This window comes from Microcebus murinus, chromosome 4 (genome assembly GCF_040939455.1).
Source record: "Microcebus murinus isolate Inina chromosome 4, M.murinus_Inina_mat1.0, whole genome shotgun sequence".
In the NCBI taxonomy this organism is placed as follows: domain Eukaryota; kingdom Metazoa; phylum Chordata; class Mammalia; order Primates; family Cheirogaleidae; genus Microcebus; species Microcebus murinus.
This window is the reverse complement of record NC_134107.1, coordinates 52537683-52557631: the sequence shown is the minus strand read 5'-3', so window position 1 is coordinate 52557631 and position 19949 is coordinate 52537683. Positions and strand designations below refer to the sequence as shown.

Genomic DNA, 19949 nt, shown 5'->3' with positions numbered 1-19949 from the left:
CTGGAAGGGAAAAGAAAATCTTTGAGGTTCAGATCAAGAGCCTAACAGACCTTCCCCAATCTCTAGCTGGTGTAGTGTTCCTCTCCCAACAAAACTTCCAGCCAGTACCCCTCCCTTGTTCTTGAAACTGTATCTCTTGTGCTCATGGGCTTCTAGTATAACTATCCCATGAGCTCCTGCAGGTCAGAAACTGTATTCTGAACATGGAAGTTGTCAAATAATTGCTGGATGAATAAAAGTAGAAGTCAGAGACCAGAGCTCCACTTTCCTCACATCCCTCACCCTATGTGATCTTCCTGGCTTCCCAGGAAGAGGAAGTTCCCTCCATCTCCTGCCATGGCTTAAGGGAAGGCCCGAGAAAGAGGAGTAATTAATTTCCTGTCAACAAAAGTCTTTATGGTTATCACATGTCTTTGGGTTTTGCTTCCCAATTCTCCTGGGGTAGAGAAGACACTAGAGGGAGACCAAGGTCCTGTAGCTGGAGCCTCATCAACCACAAAGGGTCTATGCACAGAAACAGGGTCCTGGCCTGTGAGACCCAGACCCAGAGCAGAGCTGATTCTGCCCCAACAAGCCTTCCTCACCATCATCGGAGTCGCTGTCAGAGTCCTGGGAGATCAGTTCATTCTTCCTCTCTAGAGCCTGCTCCAGAGCTGCCTGTAACTTCCTAGGTAACAATGTGTCCTCATCATCCATCTACAAGAGAAGGAAAAATCATGGTGATGATAATCGTAGCCAACAGTGACTGAGCACTTACTTACTGTGTGCTAAGCCCTATTCAAAGAGCTTAAATGTATAATCTTGTTTAATTCTCCCCATAACCCTGATAACTATTATCAACCTCATTTTAAGATGAAGAACTGAGGCAGAGAAAGGTTAAGAAACTTGCCCAAGGTTACATAGATAAAAAGCGGTAGTGCCCACTGTGATTAGGACCAACCAAGGTTCCTACCCCTACATCCCAACTCCCTAATTCCTTGATCTTCAGCTCCAGGTGGGAAGTACAGTTGGCTCAGGGCAAGAAGATGGTGGCCCACCCTGTGTCTCAGGGATGAGGTCAGTCTATCACTCCTGTCTCCACACTCTGGTCCCGTGCCTTGCACCCAGAGTCCTTAGCACAGTGAGTGGCATGTGACAGACAGCACTTTCCCAGAGGAGATGGCCTGGGGTTGTGCTCCTTTGTAGAAAGCCAGGAGGATTTCTATGACTAACAAAGACTTTTTGCAGCCAATGACAGTGATGCGAGCCTGTACGTTACACTGCACTCAATACTTATTTGTGTGACCCCCCAGCAACATTTCAAGGCAAGTGTTATCACCAGTCCTGCTTTACAGATGAGAACACTGCCTCAGAGAAGTTCCGAGGCCTATCCAAGACCACGTGTCTCAAAGGTGGCGGAGCCCAGTGATCAAGTCTTTGGACTTCCGGGCCATGTTTTTCGAATTCACACACTGTCTTCCAGAACCTAACGATGCCAGCTGGAAAGGCAGATCCTGCTGAGGTCAAGGCTCCTAAGATCAGCTTCTCCCCACCCCTGTCTGTTCTGTGAGAGCTCAACCCAGAGAGCTCAACAAGCAGGCTGTGAAGGTTGAGCAGTATTCATGACAGTGGGGGTATTCGGGAGTCTGAGTCTACCAAGGGCATCCTGCCATCCTAGGGCAGGCCAAGGTCCTGCAGCATGCTGCTCTCACCTGTCGGATGAATCGGTCAGATCCCAGATTCACCATCAGCGCCTGGGAAAAGGAGTCATTAGTGACAGTGGTTCAGGATATGAGTCCTGCAATGCCCTCTGCCAGGCCTCCAGACCTCCCAGGTTCCCAGGGTCAGATAACAGAAATAACTCCAGCCAGGGACAGACCTCCCAGGGAGAAAGGATGAGAGCTGGGTAGAGAGGCCCAGAGGTCACAGCTAAGAAGATCCTAGCAGCCTCTCTCCCTTTCCCCTCCCCTCCTCCTCCCTTTCCCCAGCTGGCTCCCCAGGTGGCTCACCTCCTCCACAGGCAACTCCTTCAGTTTGGGGAGGGAGCTGGAGAGCAGGCCAACCAGGAAGGGTGTGGGACAGCAGACGATGTCAATCATGGAGGCCGGGAGGACAGGAATGAAGGTGTGCTGCCAGGAGAAGGGGTAGAGCAAGGCCACCACTGCATGGGAACAGCTGGAGAGGGTACTGATGGGCGGACAGACAGAGAGACAGTACCTGAGCCCAGGCCCAGCACCTTAGAGCTACTGGGGGCTCAGGAAATCCTTGGATAGTAAACCTCCCAATGTAACAAAAATGCCAGTGGGGCTTGGTGGCCTGGGTTGGAGCCTGCAGACTGGTGAAGCCTCCACTTTCCCATTGCTTGGGGCCTCAAGGACACTGGTGCTACCCTGTTTAGGGACTCTGCTTACAAATAACCATAAAGGTATGTAGCAACACTTGAACACACAAAGAACTCACTCACACATAACCAACGGCCACCCAGATGCACAGGTTGACCTGGTGTGGGAGTATCGGCTCAGGCCGGGGAGTACAAAGGGTAGGATGAGCAAGAGTTGATCACAAATCCACAACATGTAAGAGCGAGAAGGGCCTCGGAGGTCATCTTATCAATTCTGCATTTCACAGCTGAGGCCAGCAATACCAAGGGTCAGTTTGGTCAAGTGTCAGAGCTGGGACAAGAGCGGTTTTGCTGCCTCCCAGCCCAGTATTACTTGTACTGCTCCCTCCCTCATGCCCTCCATTCCTTCCTCTTATTAACTGGAAACAGCAGTCTGAGAAGCACTGAGTGCAGAGAAATCAGAAGGCGAGGCAGCTGGCACCATTCTTAGCAGGCCAAAAGGGCCCACTCCCACTATCTATCCCAGGCTGCAGAGCAGGCACAGGTCCCAGTGCGGCCACCCCTCTCACGACCCAGGAGTTCCACAGGGCTGGCTGCCCAAGCTGATGGACAGATGGGAAACTGAAGGACAAGCCCTACAGTGGCAGCTGGAATGTACAGAAGTGAGCACACACTCCCCACATGTTCCAAGGGCTGGTGTGGGGCACCAGGAAACACAGGTGATATGCTGGACTGAAGGACCCCCGTCTGTCAGGAGGAGAGTCAAACTGGGGCCCATATCACAGATGAGGAGACAGAGGCCCAGAGCCAAGCTCATTCCAAGCCTGACTTTCCCTCTGCATCTACTGATTGCACCTGTCAGCCATGAGGGCCCTGTGCTCTACCTTAAGCAGCTTCTTACCCTCTCACACCCACCGGTGAGAGAACATGGGTCCCACCTCTGACAGAAACAAACTCCCTTTGCTAGAAGGACCTCTGGATGTTCACAAGTGCTTGTCCGGCTTGCCTGACTCTCCTGCCACCCTGTGCACACCTAAAATACTGCTGGGTGTCATAGAGACGAAGGTGTCCTGGCCCTGACAGCCTCTGGGATGGCAGCTCCCCACACCCCAAGGAAAGTCATCTGAAACATCTGGAAAAGGCCTGCAGCAGGATCATGGGCCTGATCTCTACAACCCCCTCCAATGGGCCTGGGGTTTGGTGGGCAGAAGGTTTTGTACAACCCTTATGGCCAATGAATGCAGAGCCTGGGTACTCTTCTCACCACCACCCCCACATCAGAACTAGGCGAGAGGGACAAAGAACTTGTAGAAAACGTAAAACATGAGCAGTGGAACATGAGCTGGCTGGACCTACTTCTCCCGTCTCCAGTCAGGGGCAGACTCTGAGTGTACAGTAGAAAGGACATCTTTTCTAAGACCCGAGACTGGTAGAACTTGAATACTGAGCCAGGCCAGAAATAGGACCCTGGTATGTTTCCTCCCAGAATGGTCCTGGAATGTGAGAGGCAGCTGCAAGCACAGGAAACAACAGCTGTATTCATAACCCTATAGGGGCTGGGCTGGGGGTGGTAGCAAAGAGGAGGCTCAGCACTGAGTGAGGGTTGGGTCCTTCAAGAAAGGAAACCTCAGAGTCCAGGCTCTATTAGGAGCCACTAAGGCCAGGCCAGGCCAGCGCACCAGAGCTAGGCAGTCAGGGGCTTTGCTGGCTGGCAATGACCATGGCTGGCAGAATTCGGCAGGTGGGGGCCTCTTGGAGCTGCCATGCCCAGCTACTTCCAGCTGCTGGGCTGGGTCCCTTCATAAGGGCCTGATGGGCCCATGAAACACCTAGAACTACGGGTAACAGAAGCACCAAGGCTGTGATGAGAACAAGTGAGTGATGGCTTTCATTTCTAAACCCTGGCACTCTCTGGAAAAGTCAGTAGTTCTGCTTTTTCTTCCTCCTTCCTTCTGGGCTGAGGGTGGGCCTGGCTCCCTGCCCTGTGAGGGCAATCAGGAGTCCATTTCTCCTGCTTTTCCCAACTACCCTCATACATAGAGAAGGAGACACCCCTGGGATTTGGTGCTCACAAGGGAACAAACCAGAAAGAGGATTTTTCTTACAAATGCTAAGGCACAGAGCAGGTGGCTTAATTAATGTCTAAATGAATAGATTAATTCCACCACTCCAGAGAAACCACTGCTTGGGACGGACTCTTTGGGAAAAAGGATGTAAAACGTATTGCTAAGATTCCATTATCTCCTGCCTGTCTCACCACCAACATATACTTTTAAAAAATTAATTAATTTTTTATAAAGAGGGTCTCACTATGTTGCTCAGGCTGTTCTTGAACTTCTGGCCTCAAGTGATCCTCCTGCCTCAGCCTCCCAAAGTGCTGGGATTAAAGGAGCGAGCCACCGCACCCGGTCACTTTTTTCTTTTTCTTTTTTCCAGCATATTATGGGGGTACAGATTTTAAGGTTTCAATAAATGCCCTTCCCCCTTCCCCCCACAAGTCTGAGTTTCCAGCATGACCATCCCCGAGATGGTGCACATCTCACTCATTATATATGTATAAACCTCAGCTGCCTAGAATGTCTTCCTCCCTAGAACACTTTACATCAAGTGACCATCTCTTCTGCACCCTTCCTATGGCCACAACCAGATCTGCTCAGCACTTCTACCTCTAAAATTCACAAACGCCGTTTCAGACCAAAGCCTGAGATCTATCCAGCTCTTTTCTAGTCCTCCTAAAGTGGCTCCCCCCTCCCTCCCTGGCCCCTTCAGGCCTTGGACACCCTCTTTTCCCAGGCTTGACTGACCCACCTTCCTGCCACCACTCTCCTCCCCACACCCTCAAAGCCCTCACCTCGTCCACCTCCACAACTCCCTGAGCGCCCAGGGCTGCCACTCCACTCAGCTGCCTTCTCCAGGGGACACGTCAGCTGGCCCCTCACTAATGGCTCAGTGCTCCTCCTCATGCTGCCCCCAGTCAGTGCCCCTTCCTCACAGTGGCTCTTCTGAGAGCTCATCACTTTCCTCAAAGTCAGCATCCCACAAAGAGGGCCTCACCTCCCCCTCCAGAAGAAATGCCACAATCAGCTAGAATCTCCTTAGGTTCTTAGCTTTCTCCATATAGATATGTCTGCACCTGCACAAGCTTGGCTACTGTAAAGGAAGAAGCATCCCCCCTCTTCCCTCAGGCTAAGTCCTCCATGGGGTTCTGAGTCCTGCCATCTGTGAGCTCCTGAACTCTGCCCCTCAACTATCCTCTCTTCCTTGGTTTGCTAACTTTTCACCTTTCTATTTGTCTTGATCTCACGGCACACACAGACACACCCATGCTGATAGCACACTCTCTGGTATATGCTAGGTCTCATAAACACTTGTTCAATTAGCGAGTGGGTATGTCTCCCCTCTTCTTCCTTGCCCTGCTGGGCCCTACCTGAGCTTATCTGCCACAAAAATGACCCGGCGCTCCAGCAGCAGTGAGGCAAAGATGCGGATGAGCTGGCGCACGCTGAGGCAGGTAAAAAGGCACTCAAAGTCCACATGCTCCAGCCGGGAGTCCATGGGCCGCCGCAGCTCCAACACCTGCAGGAGAGCAACGGGAAAGTGGTGCCACCCTGGGCTCAACACAAAGCAACTAGAGGCTGGTTTCTCCTTCCCGCCCTCTCTTTCCAAGTGTCTCTAATCTACCCCACTATACAACAAGACCCAGTGTCCCCTCCCCGCAGACCACAGCTCTGCCCCACGGTACTCAGACACCCAGACTGCAGGTGAGAGGGCTGGCTGTGAACCAGAAGGAAGGAGTTGAGGGGCTATACTCCAGATCTCAGTTAGGGAAGAGCTGGCTGCTACAGGGGATAATGAGACGGAGGGAACCACATGGCCTCATCTGTAGGGTCCTTCCCACCCTTTTGCCCATCTCCCCAAAGGAATGGCCCCCATGATGATCAGATCCCACAGTCTATCACTGCTCTCCAGGCCATGGTAAGACGACATCTCCACATCCCAGGACTCCATTCTCAGCCCTCTCTGGAAAGGCAATGCTGGTGTCCTTGTGGCCGTGCCCCTTCCCTTTCCTGCTAGAAGGAGTTTCCTTCCAGAGTCTACATTTGTTCTGCCATTCTGGCCTTTATCTTCATCATCCTAACTCCCATGCCATGCACAAGGAAAACCCAAAAAAAGGGCTGGCCATTCTACAACCCTGCTAGGAAGCAGGACTGTCTTATCAGGGCCAGGCCTAGCTCTCTTCCCTCCAAAGGCCGCTCCCAAGGTCAGTGCCATGGCATGAGCTGTCACTTCTCTGGGGACAGTCACAGGGGTGGAGGGTAGCAGCTGACCCTAGCAGTGAGAGCAAGAGGAACTGCCAACCCTCAGGCCATGCCAAAGCAGCTGTCCCTGGGCCCTGGCCAGTCTCATCCTTGGTCCCCGAGCGTCTGTGTGCAGCAGGAACATGCAGCCCTCCTGAGAACTAGAGTGAGAAACCAGTTATCTCTTATAACACCATGGTATCAGAGCTAATGTTCTGCAACGGTTTTTTACCCTACATCATCTCATTTGTTCCTCAGGCTTCAAGTGAGTGAAGGAGTTCTAACTCCTAGCTCAACGTTCATCCTTCTGGTCCCCAGAGAGACCACAAAAGGTTGCTGTACCAATCTGTTTACACTACCTCTCCTGATGGACAGTGAGCTCCCAGGAGGCCTGGATTAGCACAGTGCTGAGTACTTCCCAAATGCTCAGTGAATGTGGGCTGAAGGAATGCCACACGACAATTGTACCTGCTCCAGTCCCTGTCCCTACCTGAGAAGATATCACAAGCTCCCTGTACACAACCCAATAAGCCCTGCTCTCCAGCACCTGGCCTGCACACTCCCCCTACCCAGGGTCCAGCCCCCCAACCCCAGGACCAGGAGTTCCCACAGGCTGCTCATATGCCCAGGGCCTCTTCATTCATCCCTGTCCTCAAGGAGACCAGGCCCAGTGAGGCTGAATGAGCCTAAACAATCACAGCTTGGGGGTTGTGGAGGGTGGCAAAAATAAAAAAAAAAATTAAATAAAAAAACCAATAACAACAACAAACAATCACAGCTGAGACCGCGTTCAGGACAGATGAAGGGTATAATTAACATCTGACATGGGGTGGGCAGGACAACAAATAATTTGTTTCTCTTCCCTCTCCTAAGAGCCCAACATCAACCTCTTACTCTCAGAGGATAACTTTTTCTACTTGGAGAAAATCTAAGCCATCAGATGAAAATTCAAAATCTACCAACTGCTGCCCTTCCTTCTCTCCTAACAAGAGCCAATCCCTCTGAGGAGCCCAGCACCTGCGCCTTCCCAGGGACAGTCTGATCATTCCCTCTCTCTCCTGCATCACTAACCTCTTCCTCTCACAGCCATTCCCACCAGCATGCGAACAACCACCCAACAGACGCTGCCTTGGCTCCACATTTCCTCTCAACCACTGCAGCTTCCCTGTTCCTCTTCACAGCTAAGCCTCTCGCAAAGGTGTCTACACAGCCTGTTTCCTCTTCCTTGCCCCATTAACTCTCAGCTCACTCTATTCTGGCTTTTGGGGCCCTGCTCCGCTTCTGAAACCTGCCCTTATAAGCAACTTGCCAGCCTCATCCTGACCCCTCCTTCCTTCTCCAGGCGCTCCCTTTTCCTCCACTTCCAAGCCGGGCCCTCTCCCGCTGCTCCCTTCTCCAACTTCGGGGCTCCACTAGTGTGGGGCTTCCACATGGTGGCGTTCCTCAGAACTGACCAGGACCCAGGCCTGGGCTCTCTTTTCTTCTCTAGCCACACTCTGTGCTACTCAATATCTTCTCTCAGGTGCCTCAAACTTAATGTGTACAAAATCAAATTCTTCCTCTTCTTCCTCATCACATCCTTCAGGTGCTTCCAGCTCAATATACGGCTCTGTCATCTATCCTGTTGCTCAAGCCAGAAAACTGCGAGTTGGCCTTAAAGTCTCCACAACATTTATTCCCTATTTACAACCAAACACAAAGTGCTACTGATCCTAATTCTATTTTTTTCTTTTATTTTACCTGAGTGGGGAAACCCCAGTGGATTTCAATTCCTTAATTCTAAAATATATCTCACATCCATCTATTTCTCTTCAAGTTTTCTGCCACACTTTAATCCAAGCTGCTGTCATCTCTTGTCTATATTGCTGCAATAGTATCCTAGCTGATCTCCCTGTTTTCACTCCAACCCACTATCTGCACAGCAGCCACAGTGAGCTTTTAAAAACATGCATCAGATCTTACCATAATCCTGCTTTAGATAAAATCCCAAACCCCTAACTTGGACTACCAGCGACACTGTGATTAGGTCCTCACCTGCCAATCCACCCCTGCTCACTACCTTTTCAACCATCTTGGCCCTTTCTCAGTCCCAACCAGCACAGGAACTTCCCAATTTTTGCCTTTGCGTATGCTGTTTCCTCTGCCTGGAGTAATCCCTCACATCTGTACCCTTCTCTTTCAGTCCTCCCCCCCCCACTGCATTTAGTTGCCTCCTACTCACAGCTTAAGTCTCTGGTAAAATGTCACTTTCTCAGAGAAGGCCTTCCCTGGCCCCCTAATCTAAAGCACACCCCTTCTTACACACTCTCATAGGACCCTGTGCTTTCAGCTGGCTCTTAACACATTCAGGAATCATCTATTTATACTCAGAAGTATTTATTTACTATCGGCATCTCCCACTAGACTATGAACTCCACGAGGACAGAGTTGTGTCTCTCTTTCACTTTATGACTCTGCCCTGTGGTCTGCACAATCCCTGATGTGCTATTCAGTAAATATTTAATGAATGAACAAGAGGAGGGCAGGTGGAATGCAATTTAGTCCAAACAGGTCAGGGAAGGCCCCAAGAAGGAGCAGAGAGCTGGGCAACATTTCAAGCCCCACTGTCCATTTTTTCGGTCCCTATGGATGAGGTAGATGAACATGGTTGAGGGAGGGGCCAGTGCTCCGCACCTCCCAGTGACTGTAACCTTGGTGAGCCAGGTCCTACTCCAGTCCCAAACCCAAGCCTGAGAGAAGAAACAACAGAGATCCCTACCTCATTGCCAGCACCTGGCAGGAATGTCTTCACCTTGATGGTCTTCCCTGGGGCTGGGAAGGGTGACTCCATGAGGCTTCTCATGAAGGGATAGACCAATGCAGCAGAGATCCCACGCCGGCGCTCCACCTCATCTAGGACCTGTGCCCACCACCAGCAGTCCAGTGAGAAAGGGTGTCAGGGCGCCGCCCTTCCCACCTCCTGGGCAGAGAAAAGGGCAACCTGGCTTCTGACCAGGCTGGGCCAGAAGCTGGGAGACAGGAGGACTGTCTTGCCAGGATCTGCACACCCTACCCTTCCCGTTTTCCTTGGCACTCTGACTACTCTGTTCCCTAACGGGCTTTGCTTCAGTCCCCAAGAGTGGAGTAGCCAGGCAAAGGAAATATCACCCAAGAGTTGGCTCCCTGGGCACTCCCAGCTTCCCCAAGGCTGCCAGCTCTGCCCATGGCCCAGGGTGGGCTGTGACAGGGCAGACACTGCCAGCACAGGAGCTGGGGAAATGCCAGCCAGCTTGATAGGGAGCCAGGCTTGGGAGTAAGAAGGGAGTCGGAGAGCTTGCCGTTGCACTCTCACTCCATCGCTCAGGCACACAGGTGGTTTTCTCATCTAAGCTGGCTGCAAATACTCCTAGGGGAGCTGTCAGCTGGAGGGAGGGAGGGAAGCAAGCCAGGGCCTCTTACCTTGGAAAACAAGCCGAAGCAGCCAAGGCGGCTGATGACACAGTACACCTCTGGCAACCGGGGCCCTTTCCCACTTGGCTAGGCCAGGATGAGGAGGAGGAGAGAGACACAGACACAGAGAATGCATGATTACCATATCTGGCTCTTTTTCCTCAGGAACTGAAGACTAAAGACTGTCCTTACAGTGGAGGAAGGCTCCAAGCTACTTCTAAACCTCTACCCAGCCAGGTCTTCAAAGGAAAGGCCACCATTCTGCAAGGCAGATCTCAGCTTCTGCTGGGTCTTCCAGCCTGAGGTGCCGGGCTCCTGCCAAGCTCTACAAAGGCCCCACCCTTCCTCCCAGGACACTAGGGGGTGCTGGCAAAGGACAAAGCAGGTTGGCAGAGGCTACCATGTGATTTGTGCATTAACATCCCTAAGGATGGGACCCCAGCAGATGCGACGGTAATGAGAAGGACTCGTGTACATTCTTAGGAGCAAGCCACGTAACTTTCTGCCCCACAGGGGACATTCCACAAAACATCCCTTCTTTTGGTCACTCTTTTCTCCCTTCCTTGATCCACCCCCATTCTAAAAGGGCAAACTGAAAACAGACAAGGGAAGGGAGTTACTATTTATTGAATGCTTACTATATCTGCATCCTAGGCTTGGTACTTTCCACAAAACTTGTGAGAGAGGGAATATTATCCCTGTCTCCCTATCTTTTTTTCTGGAGACAGAGTCTTGCTCTGTCACCCTAGGTAGGGTGCAGTGGTGTCATCATAGCTCACTGCAACCTCAAACTCCTGGGCTCAAGTGATCCTCTTGCCTCAGCCTCCCAAGTAGCTGGGACTACAGGCATGTGCCATGATGCCTACTTTTTCTATTTTTAGTAGAGACGAGGTCTTGCTCTTGCTCAGGCTGCTCCTGAACTCCTGAACTCAAGCAATCCATTCGCCTCGGCCTTCTAGAGTGCTAGGATTACAAACGTGAGCCACTGCACCTGGCCTATCCCCATCTTAAAACTGAGGCAACTGAGTTCAAAAAGATTAAGTCATTGCCTGAGGTCACCAGGTATCTAGAAGTTGTGGAGCCAGAAGTCTGTTTTGGCCTCTGTTTCTGCTGTCTTACCTCTAAAATATGCAGCTTTCTGGTAGGAAGGAAGGGAAAGGGAACAAAGACACAGGAGAGAGGTATGCTATAAAGGAGTAAAGGAGAACAAAGAAAAAATAAATTTAAAAGGTGGGCAGTTAGAGAAGGAGACATGTACTGAGAGCTCCAGGCCTGGAGCCCCCACATGTAGGCCGGGATCCATTCTCTAGCCAAGGGCTGGCAGGGCTCTGTGGCTACATCTGGGCTCGGAGGCCTGGAGTGCCCCACAAGGCCAAGCGGGGAGGAAGCAGAGCAGCAGGTGCTGGCCTCACAATGCGGACTGCTAAGCAAATGCAGATGGGGCTATTTCAGTCTCCAAACCTGCTGGCCACACGTCACACATCTAAAGAGAAGGCAGATCTGTTTTTGTCCATATTAGGTCTGAAACGCACTCCTCTCTCTTTCCCTCTCCCCTGCCTCTCCTAAAGCCCCAAGTGATTAAATCAAGTATGTGGGATTTGGGTTAGAATCATTGTGTCCAATCTGCAGGAATGCCGAGCTAGTGCCAGCCCCCTTGGCAGGGACCCAGCCCAGGCCCTCTCTGAGCACGCCAGGACAAACACGCTCTTCCCTGGGGGCAGAAGGCCCACTGCAGAGGAGTAGCTCTGCTCTGTCTACGCTCCAGCCAAGGCGGCCTGTGGAACGCTGCTCTTTAGGCCCAGGGGAGCCAAGGGCATGCTGGCCTCTGCCTGGCTCTCCACCTGACACCTCTACTGCTTCACATGCCCTTAGTCCCTCACTGGGCATTCTACATCCAAACATCCCTTCTCTGAAGACCATCCTTTGCAGTGACCCCAGAGTACCAGATTGGTGATAAAGGACTTGGAGTCAGTTCTGACTCTGTGTGACCTTGGGCAAGTCATTCTACCTCCAAATCTCAATTTCTTAATTTACGGATCAGGAATAATACCTATGGGCTATTGTGAGAATTTTAAAAAAGACATATTTAAAGCATCCAGCTTGGAACATGACAGGTCCTAACCAAAAGTTTATTCCTTTGGCCCTTCCCTTCCATGCTGCAAGTCCAACCTCTTCTAATAAAGTTCCTTAAGAATAGGCTCTGTGTCAAACTCATCTTTATGTGCCTTCAGCACATGGCCTGACCCTCAATAGAGTCAGTGTTTTGGATAAGTATTTCCAAGTAAACAAATGATTAAATGAATGGCCTGGAATCCTTCCTTTAGGGTTGCTGGTATACATTACTCCTGCCTAGGATCCCTCCCCCATCTATCCCTAGACTGGTATCTGGTTAGGCCTTCTCCCATTAAGGCCTGGAAACTCAAAAACACTGTCAACAACCCAATGCCCCCAGGGGAGAGTGCAACAGAGCCAGGTCTCCCCCTGGCTCTCTGTGCCTCTACCTCAACCTGTTCCCCAGGACTAATAAGAAGGGAAATGGGGAAGGACTTCTCTCTACAAAATGGCTTATATTTTCAAAACCCAATCCCTTTCTCCTAAATTCCAGGTATCTCTCCCAGAATTCCAGAGAAGGTACTTCTCTGTACCTGCTCAGTCTCCAGACCCCTGGCAGGACTCCTCCCCACTTCATGCTGGCCAGGTTTCAGAGTGAGGAAGGTTGTCCCTCACCCAGTCTGATAAATATACACATACTGCCCAGGGTTGATATGATCATGCAACCAGAGATCAGCTATCAGAGCCCATAATCCCCAAAAAAATGATTGAAAAGAAAATGTGTAGAAAAGCTAAAAAGATATGATAACCCAGTAAAGGTGATGCACTTCCTCCCTTATTGCAGATATCCCAGGACCCAACTGGAAGGACGACTCTGAGCCCTGCTATCCCAGAAGCGCCTCATAGGTGAAAGTGTATGTGGCAGGGGGTGAGGAGTGGCCTCAGGAAGCAGAACATAGGATTTCACACAAGCCAAGTTGTAGAAGGGCACACACACATCCCCACACCCACACTCTGGCCCATCCCCAGCCTACCAGCCCCTGAGAATTGACTAGCCCTACTCACCAATAAGCGCCTGCAATAGCCAAAGCGTCTGCTGCCATCTTCCCCAGTCAGCATGAAAGAAAAGGTCTCACTGGAACAGGGAGAGGTCTGGCATCAGGGAGGTATCAGAGGACCCACGAAACAGCCCCCAAGAACAGGGACTCATGTCAGGGATGAGATGAAGAGCCAGGCTGCTGGAAGAGAGTAGGCTGCGACCAGGGCAGGCCCCACTCAGTTGCCCACTGCCATGGGGTAGAGAAGGCTATGCCCCCTTCCTCCCTCAAGCCAGTCTGGGCCAGGCCTCACCTGCTGTACTCTGAGACAGGGAGCCAGTCCTTGGCATCAGGGAAGCAAAACTGGGGGATAGCCTTGAGCCTTTCCTCTGCCTCCCGCATTTGCTTGGTGGGTCGGTCCAGCTGCAGGGAAGAAGAATATGGGAAGAGGTAACCAGCAGATGATGTAGACCCTGGGGGAGGAGGGAGCTGAGAAGCCGCTCCTTCCCTGAGAGCGCTAATGCCATCCTGCCAACTGGCATGCTTCTTAGCAACCCTTGTCCCACTCCTTATTCTTATAGAGGTCAGAGTGTGAGCTGAGGCATCATTCATTCATTCAGTAAATGTCATCAGAGCACTTTCTATGTGGCATCTGACACTGTGCTGTGTGACGGGGCTATTGATGGGAAACAAAGTGGACAAGATGCCTGACTTTGCACATTCTGGTCAGGACCGTGAGATAATCAACTGCAACATTTTAGAGGGTACAACAAAGGAAATAAGCAGGGTAATGTGACAGAGAGAACTGGACAGGGAGAGGCACAATTAGGGTATCTGGACAGACCTCTTCAAAGATGTACTGCTTAGGCAGAGACTGAGAAATGACAACAAGCTGGCAGCTGTGGGAAAAGGTGTAGAAAGAACATTCCTAGTAGAGGCCATGGCAGAGAGAAAGGAGCCCAGGCTGCTGGCTAGTGACAGCAGAGGAGTGCTAAGTGAGAGGGTATATGCAGAGAAATGGGGAGTGACTACTAGTGAGTACAGTGTTTCTCTTCACGGGGATAAAAAAAATGTTCTAAAATTGATTGTGGTGATGACTCTAGAACTCTGCGAATATACTAAAAACCATTGAATTATATACACTAAGTGGGGGAATTACATGGTATTCAATGGTTTTGGATTCTATTCTAAGCACATTGAGAGGTGCTCTCTCAGCCCTCACTCTCCAAATAAGCACTGGCCCACACCCACCACTGCTGAAGCCCTGTCTTTCCTCCTGGCTGTAAGGGCAGCTATAATGAAAGATCTGTCTTCTTCCTCAGATGGACCAGGCAGACAGAAGATGGTAGAGGAGGGAGATGGCCTCACCTTAGGAAACTGGTAGGAGACTTCAGGGAGGTAGGTGTTTCGGGATGGCTTCTTCTTGAGGGACACCACCACAAAGTACTCAAAAAGCTCCCGCTCCTGCCACTCAAGCAGCTCCAGCTCCAGGGTCCGATAGCTGGGCGCACGCTTCAGCATTGACTGGATGTGGACTAGGCGCTGTGTGTGGGCTGGGGGCAGGTCACACATCAGGGGACAGCAGGCTGGACCCTCACAGGCCTCACATTAGCCTCTCCACCCCTGGCTCAGGCTCCATCTCTGTGGATCACCTCTAAGCACATGAGACTAGTCTGACACTCTCCCCCAGCTAGGTCTGGGGGAGAACTGGTAGGCACGAGATGTCTACACCTGCACAAAGAGTCTGCCCTAACACAGGGGAAGGTGCTGGCCTGGTCCTCCTAGAGCCTCTGGAGGCTGAGCTGGGGCCAGGAGGACTGCCGAGGCCAGGCAAACCCAGGGATGTATCATTGGTACCCACCCCACCCTTTTCCTCTGCCAAAAGGACCAGAAGATAACAACATTCACAAAGTCTTCATCCTTGGGCCCTATTAGAGTCCTTGGACTCGGGCCATTTGTCCCTGTCCCTAGGTCCAAAGTGCACTTGCCCACTTGTCTGGGGGATCCGTGGAGGAAGGGAAAGAGCAAGCTCTCACATACTTTGATCCTCCAGGAAGATCTAGGCAGGGTTTCCCAGTAAAGAACACACAGATATTTATCCAAGGCCCCTGAAATGTGAAGGGGAGGTGGTAGTCTCCTCTCAGGGGACAGGGGAGATAGGTGTGGCCTCAGAGCCTCCAGAGTACCAGTTTGCTTAGTCCATGGCACATTTTTCTTGCCAGAAGAGGTACTTGTGATACTTGTAATCTTTTGAACCCATTTCTGACCCTCCAGATTTATAACATTTACCAGACAAATCTAGCACCCAGTTCCCAGGGACAATGGCTTGGGAAAGTGGGCAGGGTCACCAGCCTTAAAAAGGGAGATACCTGGACTTAATCTTGCAGGGCTGAGCTCACACATATGTAAGAATGGACATAGTTCCCACCCTTTGACCTGGTATCTTGCCTGCCTGTTGCCTCTCCACACCAGGCCAGTTTGGGACACTGGAACCACACACACAGAGGACGGGAAGGCTAATTCCCTGCAGCCGGGGCTGGGAAGGGGTTCTGTGCTCTTGGGGAGCCGGGCCTCACCTTTGAACCTGTCGTCAGAGTCGCTCTCGCTCTCACTATTCTCATCTGGAAAAATAACAGCAGGAGTGCATGCTTTCTCAGCCACTGGCCCAGCAAATGTTCTCTGTGCCCCCTCCCACTCCTCACCAGGGATGGAGCTGTAGCTCATCTGGGCCACTGTGGGCTCAGGGTCAGGCATCTGTGGGCAGGAGTTGATTGGCCTGGGGCCAGAGTCTCCCAGAGCTCAGCTTGCGGGTGCCAATCTATATACAAACCCCTATCCAGGCGTGATCTGAGAGAAGCTGAGGGCCTGAGTTAGAGGCTGAGCCAGCAGAGAGGCCCACAGGCCTGGAACATAAGGGCCCTGCCTCCAGGAGGCCAAGATTTGAAATGGGAAACAGACCACAATGATCAGTGAAGTCTGGCCTTTCCTTTTGCCAGAAGCAGATTCCCACACCCACCTCCCTACTTAGGGCCTCACAGCCCAAAGCCTGAAGGAACCCAACCCAGGGTTTCTCCCCTCTCTGGCTCTCCCTCCTATGTGGCCATTTCTTGGCAGGGCTCTACCCTCCTAGAAGGCAGAACTCCACAACTGGCCCACAAAAGGATAAACTGATGCTTCTCCCGGTTCCTAATGCCCAAGCGCCCCAAACACCTGAACCAGCTCAGGCATCACGGCCTACCTCTCAGTGACGCTGTCTCAATGCTGGACATAGATAGCTTTTTTAACCTCTTCTTTCCCCTCTTGGCATTGTAGATGGAGTTAATTCTTTGGACAAGCTGGGTGAAAAAAGCAGGGAGGGTGAGGTAACCCTAATACCAGCTGCCCCTAATTCCAAAAAGGCCAAGTAGGAGCCCATCCCTGCCCTTATTGGTGCAAGCTTTCTGTACCCCACCCATGGTGCCCAGGACTAGTCTCCCTACTGAACTGATCCCACATGGAGACTCACCAGCCATGCCTGGTAGCTTTCCATCTCCCTAGTCCCTAGAAGTGGTCCCTTGCCCCAAGACAAGGACACTAAACTTAGCTCCCCAGAGGAAGGAACTGTGATCAAACTAGACAGGATGGGAGCTCCTGGGTCCCAAGAGTCACTGAACCAACTGAGACAAAGAGCTTCTCAGATGTAATAACAGGAACAAGGATTCTAGCCTTTCCCCTCTGGGCCATAACCTGGGGCCCTGACAGGAAGAAGCTAAATTCCCAATATACCCAAGCATTGTTTTCAGGCTAAAAATACCATTTGGCTAAATCCTGTAGCTTTGGGCTGGGGGTTTGGGCCTGGCGGTCTATGTGTGAAAATCATTGCTGAAAACTCTTCAATTCCAAGAGGTATAGAAAGGAAGACCCATGGTTGAGTCCTAGGTCCTTCAAAGCCTATATATGTATACATGTGTACAGAGACCCCAAAATTCATATGCCCCACTCACTAATGAGGAGCCTCTAATAGCCTTTCCTTCCTCTAACATCTGAGCATCTAATCAGTTAATACATCTTTATTGATAAGACAATGGAATTAACCATATGAAAAAAAGGCCAGTGTACAGACTCAGAATTTTTCTGAGGGAATTGAGGAAACAGCCAAGATTAGAGAAGGAAGGAAAGAGAAGGGCTGGCCGCCCCCGCCACCCCCCCAAACCTGCCCACTCTTTCTGGGGAGGATACCTTGGGAATGCGGCGGGCCCGGCGGCTGGACAGCAGCTCACTCGTGGTGCTGAGGCTGTCTTCGTTGAGGCTGGAGGGTGAAGACGGCAGGCTCAGCTGAGCCAGCAGCAGCATGTCGTCATGGCTATGCCTCTTGGGTAATCGTGGCAGCCGGTGGCTCTTCCTTTCTGACCAGTTCCCACTGCGCAGGGACTGGGTGCTAGGTTTCAGGGAGAGCTGGCATGGGGAGAAGACATGGGACAGAGGCTCATCACAGATGCCTTGGCCAGTACCCATCTGCTGGGACCTGGACATAGAAGCCATGGCCTGGCATCCCTAGCTCCCACCAGTCTCACCTTGGAATTTCCATCCCTTTTTTAAGACCTTAGCTGCTAATCAGCCAGGTCAGGGCAGGATTAGATATTTGCTTCCCTAAAGAAGGCTTTACTACTTCTGCCAGAAAAAAAGAACAGAGACTAAAAAGCCTGTGTTCTCATCTTACTGCAAAAAAAAATAGGCAAAGTGGGAATTCTGGGGGCTTCTGAGCTTTGGGACAGGATTACTGAGCCTGGATGAAGGAACCAGTCTTGCCCACCATAACCCCTGAGCCAGTCCTAAAAGGCTTCTGCTAGCAGAGGCCACAACCTACATGCCAATCTGCTCTGCTGAATAATACTGGCAGCCTGGCCCTGCTCACTTCTTCCAGGGACGACACAAGGGCTCTGGGCTCTGACCACCAAAGCTGGGCCAGCCAATTGGCTTGTGCACCCATGATGTCCTGGGCTGCTGCCTCCCTCTATGCAGACACCTTGCGGCACAGGGCACCTTCCTCGCAGTAGGTCCTGCTCAGTGCCGAGAAGACAGGCACCTCTGTAGACTCCCACTGCTGTCTGGATCTAGAAGTGCCTCTCCTCACTCTTCAGCAGCTCTTCCTCCTCCACAGCCCCCAATTTCTTCTTCCCACCCAATCAGTCTGGCAATACAAATTTAATGGAAGCCTGTATGAACTGAGCGCATTAGGGTAAATCTTTTATAGAAAGATTTTCTATGAAAATCTCACATTATTCCAAAGCCAGAAGAAATCACTTTTATATTCTCTGGCCAATGTTACCTGGCTGGGTAAGAAAGCCTGTCCATCATCCTGCTTCCTGTCACCCTGGACAAGACTAGCATGAGTATATGAGTCTAAGAGCGTCCTTTGACCTTTCACCTTGTTCTGTCTTCTCTCAGTTCATGCCTCAAAGATTCAATCTCATTCCCTCTGTGACACCTGACTCCAGGTATCACAGACACTTGTCTGGCTTTCCAAATCTGGGTTCTGGGCTTATACTTGTCCCCCTGATGCCAGTACTGAGCTAATTTCTGGCAGAGGTGCAGAATACTAAGACTCTAACCAGGGCCCTATCTTCCTGTTTCCCACAGAAAGGAAGGAGAAATAGTAAGACAGGAGACTGCAGGGGCTTAGTTTTGCAGCTCAGAGCTCAGGTAGTGAGGAAAAGGGTAGGACGCGGCCCTCAGAGACCACCCTAATTGTCTACAGGGGTTTCAACATAGAAATCCCTGTGGGCAGAGCTCTTTGCTGCAGTGATCTCCTTTGCCAAGTACTGGTGAGGGAGAAAGCCTGAGTGGAAGCTGGGCACAAGCCTCGAGAGGACAGCCCCCACTGTGGCCCTCACACTGACCCACGTTGGGGCTGCATTACCTGCGTGGGTGGGTTGTTGTACTTCCTGTCCTGAGGACTCCACATCCTGTGCAAAGAGTCCAAGGAGTTCTCAGACAGTTGCTGGGATTTTCGTCCTGCTCGTCGGCTCTTTAAGTCCACATCCTCATATGGATTCTCCTTAGGCATATCTCCTGCAGAGGAGGAAAAGTTAGAGAAGGGGGAGAAGGGAAGAAGGAAACACACAGATACACACACACACACACACACACAAATAAACAAGCAGAATTCCTGTGAACCAAAGAGAATGGCTTCTGCCTGGCCCCTCCAGCTCATGAGTCATGCAGCTGCCCGTCTGCAGTGGGGAGGCTACAAGCAGATCCTGGCTCCAAGTCCAGAAGCTGAGCCCCCCCACCCCACTCCCTGTTCGGCTCAGCTCAGCCTTGTCTGGTCTCTGCTTTATAAATTCAGGGATTGCACAAGACTGGCTCAGCCACCCCCGTCTGTGCCCAGCCAGAGGACAAAGCCAACACCAGGAGTCTTTCCTTGGCTCCAGTCCCTCTGCTGCTAAAGCCCCAGATACACGGTTCAAGGTAGGAAAGGCTTTCAGAGGTCACTCAGCTGTCCCTTTACCCAACTCTCAGTGGGTCTCCCTGGGGACTCACTTCTAGGGTGGGTACAGAAGAACTCAAAGAACACTAGAGAACAGGGCTTTACCAGGCCTCCCTCCCATCTATTACACTATTTAACAAGTCTTTTAGGGCAGAAATTTTTTATTATTCAGGCCACCCCAGAAACAGAACGATGATTAGTAATAAGTGTTCAGTAATTATTTGTTCAATGAATCTCTCTTACTACTACTGATCTCAGCAAAAAGTGAACTATCATCACTCCCCATTTCAAATAAACTCTCCTACTGTGACACAAGGGAAGTGTGAAAGGCTCGGAAGGAACCT

At 51.3% G+C, this 19949-nt stretch overlaps 1 protein-coding gene across 7 annotated transcripts in view; it reads right to left on the bottom strand.

Moving 5' to 3' along the window:
* DENND2B (DENN domain containing 2B) overlaps positions 1-19949 on the bottom strand; it is a 152166-nt gene that overhangs the window by 2897 nt on the left and 129320 nt on the right. For all 7 annotated transcript variants that reach the window (XM_012783975.2, XM_012783976.2, XM_012783989.2 and 4 more), the window contains 13 exons: positions 19036-19187; positions 17355-17570; positions 16375-16471; positions 15713-15757; positions 14505-14689; positions 13450-13559; positions 13165-13234; positions 10057-10134; positions 9377-9517; positions 5748-5896; positions 1989-2166; positions 1692-1733; positions 585-696 (listed from right to left, as the gene is read on the bottom strand). In XM_012783975.2, the coding sequence (XP_012639429.1) occupies positions 585-696; positions 1692-1733; positions 1989-2166; positions 5748-5896; positions 9377-9517; positions 10057-10134; positions 13165-13234; positions 13450-13559; positions 14505-14689; positions 15713-15757; positions 16375-16471; positions 17355-17570; positions 19036-19187 (1575 nt within the window). The remainder of the gene's footprint in view (positions 1-584; positions 697-1691; positions 1734-1988; positions 2167-5747; positions 5897-9376; positions 9518-10056; positions 10135-13164; positions 13235-13449; positions 13560-14504; positions 14690-15712; positions 15758-16374; positions 16472-17354; positions 17571-19035; positions 19188-19949) is intronic.